General features: G+C 56.7%; 1 protein-coding gene across 1 annotated transcript in view; it reads right to left on the bottom strand.

Annotated features, from left to right (window-relative positions):
• AMBRA1 (autophagy and beclin 1 regulator 1) overlaps nt 1-11,535 on the bottom strand; it is a 67,351-nt gene that overhangs the window by 5,663 nt on the left and 50,153 nt on the right. The window contains 4 exon segments of the mRNA XM_075280762.1: nt 548-687; nt 4,330-4,484; nt 4,561-4,749; nt 6,039-6,149. Coding sequence (XP_075136863.1) covers nt 548-687; nt 4,330-4,484; nt 4,561-4,749; nt 6,039-6,149 — 595 coding nt within the window.

Raw genomic sequence — 11,535 nt, 5'->3', positions numbered from 1 at the left:
TCGAGAGAAAGCGAGAGAGCGGGCGAAAGAGCGAGAGAGCGGGAGAAAGAGCGAGAGAAAGAGCGAGAGAGCGGGAGAAAGAGCGAGAGCGGGCGAAAGAGAGCGAGAGAGAACGGGTGAAAGAGAGAGCAGGCGAAAGAGAGCGAGAGAGAACGGGTGAAAGAGAGAGCAGGCGAAAGAGAGCGAGGGAGCGGGCGAAAGAGAGAGCGAGAGAGAACGGGTGAAAGAGAGCGAGAGAGTGCAGACAGAGACACTGGATCTCTCCTGGTCTCGGCCGTGCGCTTTAGGATCCTCGCTGTGACTAGATCGGATCTCTCCGGACACTTTCTGTGTGTCTCTTACACAAATTATCTTTTTCCATTTTCTTTTAATATCCCCTTCCTTACTGTAATGCGGGGGAGGGGTGGGGGTGTGACCATTACACTGCGCCCCCTCCCCCATAATAGAAATAAATGGATAACAAATAAAAGAGAGAAGGTTTTATCACCACTTTTGGTACTTCTGTACGTTGCGCCCACACCCGCCCACAGGGGGGCCCACTACTTACTCAGGCCGGCAGATCACCAGATCCCCCTTGTTGGTACCATAGGCCAATCCCAGGCCGGGCTCCGGCAGCCAGCGCGCTGAGTTGATGCTCACATGTCTCCTCTGGTCCGCAGGCATGGGATAGAGAACATTGAAGACACGCTGGAGGAGGGGGAGAAAGAAATGGGGTCAGTACAAGAGGGGGATGGGGGTTACCCTGAGGTGACAGAGGGGTCTACAAAGTAGAACAAACTCCCAGGACTCGGCCTACACAGACACTGTAATGCTGGTGGGCTCCTGCGGGGGCACTGCAGGTAAACTGCACACTGACTGCCCGGTGTGCCCACATATTACTGCTGCAGAGGGGAGGGGCACAGAGGGAGTATACAGCAGAGGGGAGGAGCACAGAGGGAGTATACAGCAGAGGGGAGGGGCACAGAGGGAGTATACAGCAGAGGGGAGGGGCACAGAGGGAGTATACAGCAGAGGGGAGGGGCACAGAGGGAGTATACAGCAGAGGGGAGGGGCACAGAGGGAGTATACAGCAGAGGGGAGGAGCACAGAGGGAGTATACAGCAGAGGGGGAGGAGCACAGAGGGAGTATACAGCAGAGGGGAGGGGCACAGAGGGAGTATACAGCAGAGGGGAGGAGCACAGAGGGAGTATACAGCAGAGGGGAGGAGCACAGAGGGAGTATACAGCAGAGGGGAGGAGCACAGAGGGAGTATACAGCAGAGGGGAGGAGCACAGAGGGAGTATACAGCAGAGGGGAGGAGCACAGAGGGAGTATACAGCAGAGGGGAGGAGCACAGAGGGAGTATACAGCAGAGGGGGAGGGGCGCAGAGGGAGTATACAGCAGAGGGGGAGGGGCACAGGGAGTATACAGCAGAGGGGAGGAGCACAGAGGGAGTATACAGCAGAGAGGAGGAGCACAGAGGGAGTATACAGCAGAGGGGAGGGGCACAGAGGGAGTATACAGCAGAGGGGGAGGAGCACAGAGGGAGTATACAGCAGAGGGGGAGGAGCACAGAGGAGTATACAGCAGAGGGGAGGGGCACAGAGGGAGTATACAGCAGAGGGGAGGAGCACAGAGGGAGTATACAGCAGAGGGGAGGGGCACAGAGGGAGTATACAGCAGAGGGGGAGGAGCACAGAGGGAGTATACAGCAGAGGGGAGGAGCACAGAGGGAGTATACAGCAGAGGGGGAGGAGCACAGAGGGAGTATACAGCAGAGGGGGAGGAGCACAGAGGGAGTATACAGCAGAGGGGAGGAGCACAGAGGGAGTATACAGCAGAGGGGGGAGGGGCACAGGGAGTATACAGCAGAGGGGAGGAGCACAGAGGGAGTATACAGCAGAGGGGAGGGGCACAGGGAGTATACAGCAGAGGGGGAGGGGCACAGAGGGAGTATACAGCAGAGGGGAAGGGGCACAGGGAGTATACAGCAGAGGGGGAGGGGCACAGGGAGTATACAGCAGAGGGGGAGGGGCGCAGAGGGAGTATACAGTAGAGAGGAGGAGCACAGAGGGAGTATACAGCAGAGGGGGAGGAGCACAGAGGGAGTATACAGCAGAGGGGGAGGAGCACAGAGGGAGTATACAGCAGAGGGGGAGGAGCACAGAGGGAGTATACAGCAGAGGGGGAGGAGCACAGAGGGAGTATACAGCAGAGGGGGAGGAGCACAGAGGGAGTATACAGCAGAGGGGAGGAGCACAGAGGGAGTATACAGCAGAGGGGAGGAGCACAGAGGGAGTATACAGCAGAGGGGGAGGAGCACAGAGGGAGTATACAGCAGAGGGGAGGAGCACAGAGGGAGTATACAGCAGAGGGGGAGGAGCACAGAGGGAGTATACAGCAGAGGGGAGGAGCACAGAGGGAGTATACAGCAGAGGGGGAGGAGCACAGAGGGAGTATACAGCAGAGGGGGAGGAGCACAGAGGGAGTATACAGCAGAGGGGGAGGAGCAGAGGGAGTATACAGCAGAGGGGGAGGAGCACAGAGGGAGTATACAGCAGAGGGGGAGGAGCACAGAGGGAGTATACAGCAGAGGGGGAGGAGCACAGAGGGAGTATACAGCAGAGGGGAGGAGCACAGAGGGAGTATACAGCAGAGGGGGAGGAGCACAGAGGGAGTATACAGCAGAGGGGAGGAGCACAGAGGGAGTATACAGCAGAGGGGGAGACGCTACAAACTTCTTATTGACTTATTTCGTTCCCCCGCAGACGTTGCGCCGCTCCCGTTATTCCATCACTCGCTCCCTATGGCAGACAACAGCAGCGGACCGACGACATTCATGTGAACGCGGCCCAAGCTAACCCCCCCCCCGGAGCGTGGTAGAGGTAGAGGCTCCTGTAATTCCACCTGTCAGGTCAGGTGAGTATATACTACACAAGGTCTATGGATACGCATGGCCGCCGCCCCCTCCCCCGCCATTAGCACGGACATCACTAATAAGACGCTCAGGAACATCAATACGGAGAGCGAGAGACAAACACAATTATAATGGCCGCCCTTCCTCCACCTCGGCCGCCCGTCTAGACACCGGTCACATCATTAGGAGCCCATTTACTACGACCGCCGCCATCTCAGTGACCAGCGCTGTCTGAACAAGGCTCAGGATGGGAAACTATTAGATCAAAACAACTAATTATTTATTGCAATTAATTTAAAGGGGATGTCCGATTAAAGGGGTAATCCCTAATAGTGAGGGTATATCACTCCTCCCTCCCCCACCCTATATGATTGGTTTGTAGGGGGCACACGCTGCGGACGCCTCTTATGGTGGATCAAATCTGCAACAGAACAGAAATCCAGGGTCTGACCCTCCGCTCCTGCGACATCTGAACAGCAGCAACATTACCAGGAGGAATAACAGAGGAAAGCCCCTAAACTGACTAGTGAGGACATCACTGACCCCGCCCCCTGCCAAGCACCACAGGAGGGGGCGAGTATTGGGGGGGGGACGAAACAAGGATGTGGATGACCTCTCACTACAGTGAGGGCGGCTCCACAGACTTGGCACATGCTCAGATTCCTGTACAAACACCCCCCCCCCCCGCCCCGCACACTAAGCCCCTGCGCTGCCCACCCTGCACGCCAATGTATTCCTGGCACCGGCCGCCATCACGGGGGAGGTCTATGAGCGGCGGCTTCAACAAACTAATGGGCGTCAGGGGAAAGAATACGTGAAAGCAAAACAGCTGGGGTGTGAAAAAGAAACGCTCGCACCGAGGCGCCAACAGGAACGCACAACCGGCGCAGACTACATACACACACAATAGTATATAGTATATATAATGGACCGCATCACTCCTGTATCCAGCACAATGTCCAAACAAGTCGCCACCAGGGTAAGAGGCGCGGGCCCCGAGTGCTGCAGGGGGAGAGTCCCAGGCTCAGGACCAGATTCAGTCCGGGGAGCGATATACAATTTGGGATTTCCAGACTCTACCTGCCCGTGCCCTCAGAGCTCGCCTTACTAAATATTTCTATTCCTCATAAAATAAATCTATTGCTCTGTTACTCCTCCTGAAAATGCACAAACAACATACAGCCGTGCCAGCGCTTCCCTCGCTGTGATTTGTCTCCTTTAGGGCCGACACCAGCAGTACTGACTGGACGGACACAATCTCCACTGATAAGGAGAACAATAAATTCCATTTCCAGGAGGCACAACAGAGGAACATGGCAAGAAACGTTGCTCCAGGCAAGCTAAGTTTGGAGTGAAGGAGCCGCGGCCTTTCCTTCTTACAAATGGTGGGAGAGAGACCCTGCCCAAGGACGAACAGCAATGTCAACTCACTCTCATGGACGTCTCTCCTCCATGGGGTTTCTGGAGTCGGAAGACCTGAGCCACCATGTGCTCTGTGGAAGGATGCAGCAGGATCCTGCGCGAGGCCAGGCCCACCATGACGTATCGGCCCATAGGGGACAAACTCACAGAGATGGCGTTGGGACCTGCGTGGAGAAGAACAACCGTGGTGAGGACTCAGAAGAACACCTGACAGATCAGACCCCGAGGTCTTCAACGTACCAAAACGCTTGGTGAACAGGATCTCGCCGAGGTTGTGCGGGGCCAAGGAATAGACGGCTAGTATCCCCTCGTCAGGGAAGCCTCGCTGGCTGCTCGGTATGAAGGCGGCGAGGAGCTGACCGTCAGCCGAGATGTCACAGCTGGCGTCATTGTAGATCTTGCAGTTCTGAACAAGGACATTGGCGGTAGCTGCAAAAAAACCCATCAAGTCGGAAACTGTAAGAGACTGGAGGAGATTGGGAACGTGCAAGGAAAGGGCCACCGCCATCAGGGGTCACCGCCATCAGGGATAGCCACCATAAGGAGGCACCGCCATCAGGGATAGCGACCATCAGGGGCAACCGCCATCAGGGACAGCCATCATCAGGGGCACCGCCATCAGGGGCCACCGCCATCAGGGACAGCCATCATCAGGGGCACCGCCATCAGGGACAGCCATCATCAGGGGTCACCGCCATCAGGGATAGCCACCATAAGGAGGCACCGCCATCAGGGATAGCGACCATCAGGAGCCACCACCATCAGGGGCAACCGCCATCAGGGACAGCCATCATCAGGGGCACCGCCATCAGGGGCAACCGCCATCAGGGGTCACCGCCATCAGGGATAGCCACCATAAGGAGGCACCGCCATCAGGGATAGCCACCATCAGGGGCAACCGCCATCAGGGGCAACCGCCATCAGGGGCAACCGCCATCAGGGACAGCCATCATCAGGGGCACCGCCATCAGGGGCAACCGCCATCAGGGGCAACCGCCATCAGGGGCAACCGCCATCAGGGGCACCGCCATCAGGGACAGCCATCATCAGGGGCCGCCACCATCAGGGGTACTGCCATCAGGGGGCACCGCCATCAGGGACAGCCGCCATCAGGGGCAACCGCCATCAGGGGCCACCGCCATCAGGGGCCGCCGCCATCGCCATCAGGGGCCACCGCCATCAGGGGCCGCCGCCATCAGGGGCCGCCGCCATCAGGGGCACCACCATCAGGGGCCACCGCCATCAGGGGGCACCGCCATCAGGGGCAACCACCATCAGGAGCCACCGCCATCAGGGGCCGCCACCATCAGGGGTACCGCCATCAGGGGGCACCGCCATCAGGGGCCACCGCCATCAGGGACAGCCGCCATCAGGGGCAACCGCCATCAGGGGCCACCGCCATCAGGGGCAACCACCATCAGGGGCCGCGCCATCAGGGGCCGTCGCCATCAGGGGCAACCACCATCAGGGGCCACCACCATCAGGGGGCACCACCATCAGGGGGCACCACCATCAGGGGGCACCGCCATCAGGGGGCACCGCCATCAGGGGGCACCGCCATCAGGGGGCACCGCCATCAGGGATAGCCACCATAAGGAGGCACCGCCATCAGGGATAGCCACCATCAGGAGCCACCACCATCAGGGGGCACCGCCATCAGGGGGCACCGCCATCAGGGGGCACCACCATCAGGGGGCACCACCATCAGGGCCACTCACCGTTACTGATCTCTGGTAAATCGTATTTGGTGAAGTCCCACCACTGTAACCTGTAGGTTGTGTTAGCAATATTACTGGCCACGGCCGACTGCCCGTCTCCGATCACAGCACCTGCAGAGAGACAAACCATCAGTCCCAGGTAGAGCAGAACACATAAAACCATGAACCCCCTTGTGGCCCCCACTAATATGCTAATTTAAGGAATGTTCCCTTCTATATTCCGGGCAGGACATTCATAGACCCTCTGGAGAGTCACCGCTATCTCCGGTGTGCCCAGACCAGCTTTAGTGTTTATGGAGGGGGAGGCCCCAAATTACCCGATTGGGCTGTAAGACTTGCCGATGCGTTTGGTCTCGGGGGAGATAAGTTGCCACCAGAGGGTCCGAGTGCGGCTAATCTCACTCTTATTCAGAAGACATGCACACTCAGCCAATCCGAGCGTTCATGTGCGTGGGGATTGGTAGCCACGGCCATTACCATCTAGTGCTCGGTCTCAGGCCGGTTTCACACAAGTTTAGGCCTAGAGACTGTCCACGCCCTGGCCAGAGCCCGGCTCAGCTACTCTCCGGGCATTGCTGTGTCTGGGCCGGTAAATCCGGTGTAAAAAACACAGACCCAGTGACCGAAAACTTATCAGGGGTGAAACTGCCCCTCTAGGTACCAACCCCCACCCAGCAGGGTGTACAGAGTATTAGAAAGGGTTAACCCGCGCCTGTCCCAAGTCATCGGCCGCTTACTAGGAGTTTCATGCCCTAAAAACTCTGAAAGGGAACAGACGGGGAGACGGCGGGGTCAGTGGATCGGGCCCATACAGCCTTTCAAGCCGGGCCCCGGGGCCTGTGCACTCCAGGAGCGGCTTAATGGAGGACGCGGGTCATTTCAGCAGCTCCCATTAGGCCGCCTTCACACTCGCAGAGCCGGCCCCGCCAGGCTGAAGGCTCATTAGCTAAACTCATTTGTAGGGTTTGGAGCGAGACAAAGGGCGGACGCTCAATACGGGGACGGCTAATGGACGGAGACTCGGACCGCGCTGCCATTTACCTGAGCAAACCAATTAACGCTCCAGTCATCTACAGGACGCGGCAGAGGTGGCCGAGGGGTCACAGCGGGACGGTCAACGGGGAAGACGTCTGGGCAGTGACATTCAAAGAGACGACAGGGAAGGCGCGTCTACTGGAAGTGTCCTACAGAAAAATCTCCAGACTTAGATGGCAAATCAATGGGAAATGTCCGAAACCTGCAATCTGTGGGGGAGGGGGAGCCGTTAACCCCGCAAGTGCTAGCAAAAGGCTGAGATACTTAATAGGAGGCTATAACAGGCCAAGTGTGCAGGCCAAGTGTGCAGGCCAAGTGAGCAGGCCAAGTGAGCAGGCCAAGTGTGCAGGCCAAGTGTGCAGGCCAAGTGTGCAGGCCAAGTGTGCAGGCCAAGTGTGCAGGCCAAGTGAGCAGGACAAGTGTGCAGGACAAGTGTGCAGGACAAGTGAGCAGGACAAGTGTGCAGGACAAGTGTGCAGGCCAAGGGTGCAGGCCAAGGGTGCAGGCCAAGTGAGCAGCCTTATAGAATAACCCAGCAGAAGCAAAGTGCACTGAGCAGGGGGGGAGGGGTCTGTAAGAAAACATTTAGGATTGAGCGGCAGGTCGGACAGCTGCACCCCCACGGTCCCACTAAAATAAACGGAGTGAGGCGCTGCCGACCTGCCGCAGCATTCAATACTGGGGTCATGTGACAACGCGGATCATTCCTGGCACCTCTATGGAACCTGCGTCAGAAGAACGACCTGCACATAGATGGTCTGTCCTTAGGAGACGTCCTCAATATGTGACTGGCGGGGGGTCTGACACCCTACTACACCATATGGAGCAGCCCCGGCACAATGTATGGCCCTATTACACCATATGGAGCAGCCCCGGCACAATGTATGGCCCTATTACACCATATGGAGCAGCCCCGGCACAATGTATGGCCCTATTACACCATATGGAGCAGCCCCGGCACAATGTATGGCCCTATTACACCATATGGAGCAGCCCCCGGCACAATGTATGGCCCTATTACACCATATGGAGCAGCCCCCGGCACAATGTATGGCCCTATTACACCATATGGAGCAGCCCCCGGCACAATGTATGGCCCTATTACACCATATGGAGCAGCCCCGGCACAATGTATGGCCCTATTACACCATATGGAGCAGGCCCCGGCACAATGTATGGCCCTATTACACCATATGGAGCAGCCCCGGTACAATGTATGGCCCTATTACACCATATGGAGCAGGCCCGGCACAATGTATGGCCCTATTACACCATATGGAGCAGCCCCCGGCACAATGTATGGCCCTATTACACCATATGGAGCAGCCCCCGGCACAATGTATGGCCCTATTACACCATATGGAGCAGCCCCCGGCACAATGTATGGCCCTATTACACCATATGGAGCAGCCCCGGCACAATGTATGGCCCTATTACACCATATGGAGCAGCCCCCGGCACAATGTATGGCCCTATTACACCATATGGAGCAGCCCTCGGCACAATGTATGGCCCTATTACACCATACGGAGCAGCCCCGGCACAATGTATGGCCCTATTACACCATATGGAGCAGCCCCGGCACAATGTATGGCCCTATTACACCATACGGAGCAGCCCCGGCACAATGTATGGCCCTATTACACCATATGGAGCAGCCCCGGCACAATGTATGGCCCTATTACACCATATGGAGCAGCCCCGGCACAATGTATGGCCCTATTACACCATATGGAGCAGGCCCTACCCCTGTCAGGTTGTGTCTCCATCCATCTACTTTACCTATAATCGGCAGAGTATACGAATAGGTGTTGGCTTTCACGGACTAGGACAAGACTACGGTCACGTACTTGGGGCCTTAACAGAACACGGCTCTATGGTTGGGCACAAAGTAGTGTCTGATGCCGGGACAGGTCAGAGCGACATCACGGCCCAGTATATTTGTACACGGGGCCCGGTATACTTGTACACGGGGCCCGGTATACTTGTACACGGGGCCCGGTATACTTGTACACGGGGCCCGGTATACTTGTACACGGGGGCCCAGTATATTTGTACACGGGGCCCGGTATATTTGTACACGGGGCCCGGTATATTTGTACACGGGGCCAAGTCCTACCAGGACTGTCTTAGGGTTGGATTTATTTGCAGTATACGCAGGGATTTTTAGGTGCAGCCTCAATGAACCCCCCTCCCCAAAGTGCTGCCATAAAGCGAGGACGCCATCAGCTTCCAACCAGAACTTCACAGGTTAACACGTCCACATCTGCCGCCTGATCCGGCGCTGACAAGCGCTGCAGAGATGACATTTCAGAGCGACGGCGCGGCTGACGGCTCATCTGCCCGGAGATTCATTTCCAAATTATCTTCCGAAAACAATTCTGCGGCTGATTTAACGCTCAATCGACTATTAAATGGCAGTGAAGATCAGGCAAACAGGACCCCTACGGCGCGGGAACAAGGGGGGGGGGGGGGGGGGGGGGGGGCAATCCCGGACAGGCGGCGGCGGCGAACACCGTATGCAGCAAGTCTAATGGTCGCCATACCGATACCGCCGGCCTGTGATTGACAGACGAACATTATGAGCAAGATGGAGATGTCGCAACAGGTGAGCGGAGGACGAGGCCTTACAGCAGCGCTCGCGGTGGAGAGAAGCGGCCTCAAGCACACGAAGCCCCCCAGGAGCAGAACTCCGTAACTACGGCAACAAGACTGAAGAGCGGCCTGGTAACCTGGGGACGGAGCGCTGCACGCGCAGGACGGCGCACGGAGCGTCCTGCTCGCATCCAGCTGCACCGGCTCCTGGGTTACCATGGCAACCAAATGGCTGGCTCGCTCTCCCTCGTTAGAGGTAATTGGGTTAATTATCCCCTCACGGAAAGGTTTCCTGATGCACCAAACAAGGGGGTCACTGGAATAACGAAGGCGGCATCTGCTGCAAATCTCCTGCAACTCCCCGGGAGAAAACACCGCACGAAATCCCAAGACGGCGCCAAAACGGGAGAGAGAGAAGGGAAGATCTGCGGGAAACCACAGCGAGGAAGGCCAAGACAAAGTGCGGAACGGGGGCGGAACTAGGAGGGGAAAGACGCGATGGCGGCGAGATTTATCAATAATGAAGGGGTAGTGGCGCAGTCGCCTATAGCAACCAGTCTGTGGTCGCTACGGGCAAAAGTCTACAAGAGAATCTGTAACCAATCGCAACGTAGATTTCATCTGTTCCAGGGGTCAGTCTGAGGGTTCATTGGCTCACGTGGCACGCTCCCCCTCCCCCGCACGGTGCCCTGCGCCGCCGCTGACTACTTTGCCTTCTCCTTGCCCCGATCTCTTCCCAGCGACGCCCTTCTCTCCGCCTTTACATTACTCGGCGGCCATTTTGTTCTGAGAGATGATTAATGGCTTGTTGTGTACGGTTCGTGCGGTGTTTACTGCGTGTCCGGGTCGCACTGGGCGTTCCGAGGTGTCGCCTAATCTCACCACTAATGGGAAAACCATCAACAAGCAGAACAGAAAACCATTAGAGGATCCCACGTCCCTACGGACACAAGACAAGAGCGAGGAGAAGGCGAAATACAAAGCGAAAATAGGGAAATGGGGGAGGGGACAGGAACATTAAAGGGAGGTAAGTGATGAGGGGGGCGCAGGGACCCTCCGAGATCAGAAGGAGAACCCACCACGTGAGCGCCATCACCAGCGGCTGGATGTGACACTTACTAGACATTTATGACGTGAAGGAAAACCCCATTTACAGTCAAATCGAACCCAAAAATTCAGGATCTGCAACTGCGAACAAACAGCTTATCAAGAGTAATGGCCCAGGCCCTCCTGAAGGGTGTGGCTTATATGAGGGGTGTGGCTTATATGAGGGGTAGGGCTTATATGAGGGGTAGGGCTTATATGAGGGGTAGGGCTTATATGAGGGGTAGGGCTTATATGAGGGGTAGGGCTTATATGAGGGGTAGGGCTTATATGAGGGGTAGGGCTTATATGAGGGGTAGGGCTTATATGAGGGGTAGGGCTTATATGAGGGGTAGGGCTTATATGAGGGGTAGGGCTTATATGAGGGGTAGGGCTTATATGAGGGGTAGGGCTTATATGAGGGGTAGGGCTTATATGAGGGGTAGGGCTTATATGAGGGGTAGGGCTTATATGAGGGGTAGGGCTTATATGAGGGGTAGGGCTTATATGAGGGGTGTGGCTTATATGAGGGGTGTGGCTTAAAGGAGTTCTCTGGCCTTATCCATTGAGGTCATATCCTTAGGATCAGTCTACAGTGAAAGGTCAGTGGGGTCAACACTTGGGACCTCTGCGGATCAGCTGCGGGGATCACTGAACACCACTTCACAGACCATGTGACATTACATATTTATCAGTCAAGAGGCCTGTTTACAGCTCAGTCCCATTCAAGTGAAAGGGCAGAGCTGCCCTACCAAGCACAACCACTATACAATGTGTGGCGCTG

This window comes from Leptodactylus fuscus, chromosome 7, assembly GCF_031893055.1.
Source record: "Leptodactylus fuscus isolate aLepFus1 chromosome 7, aLepFus1.hap2, whole genome shotgun sequence".
In the NCBI taxonomy this organism is placed as follows: domain Eukaryota; kingdom Metazoa; phylum Chordata; class Amphibia; order Anura; family Leptodactylidae; genus Leptodactylus; species Leptodactylus fuscus.
Note: the sequence above shows the minus strand (reverse complement) of the source record. Positions and strands in the feature narration are given on the sequence as shown.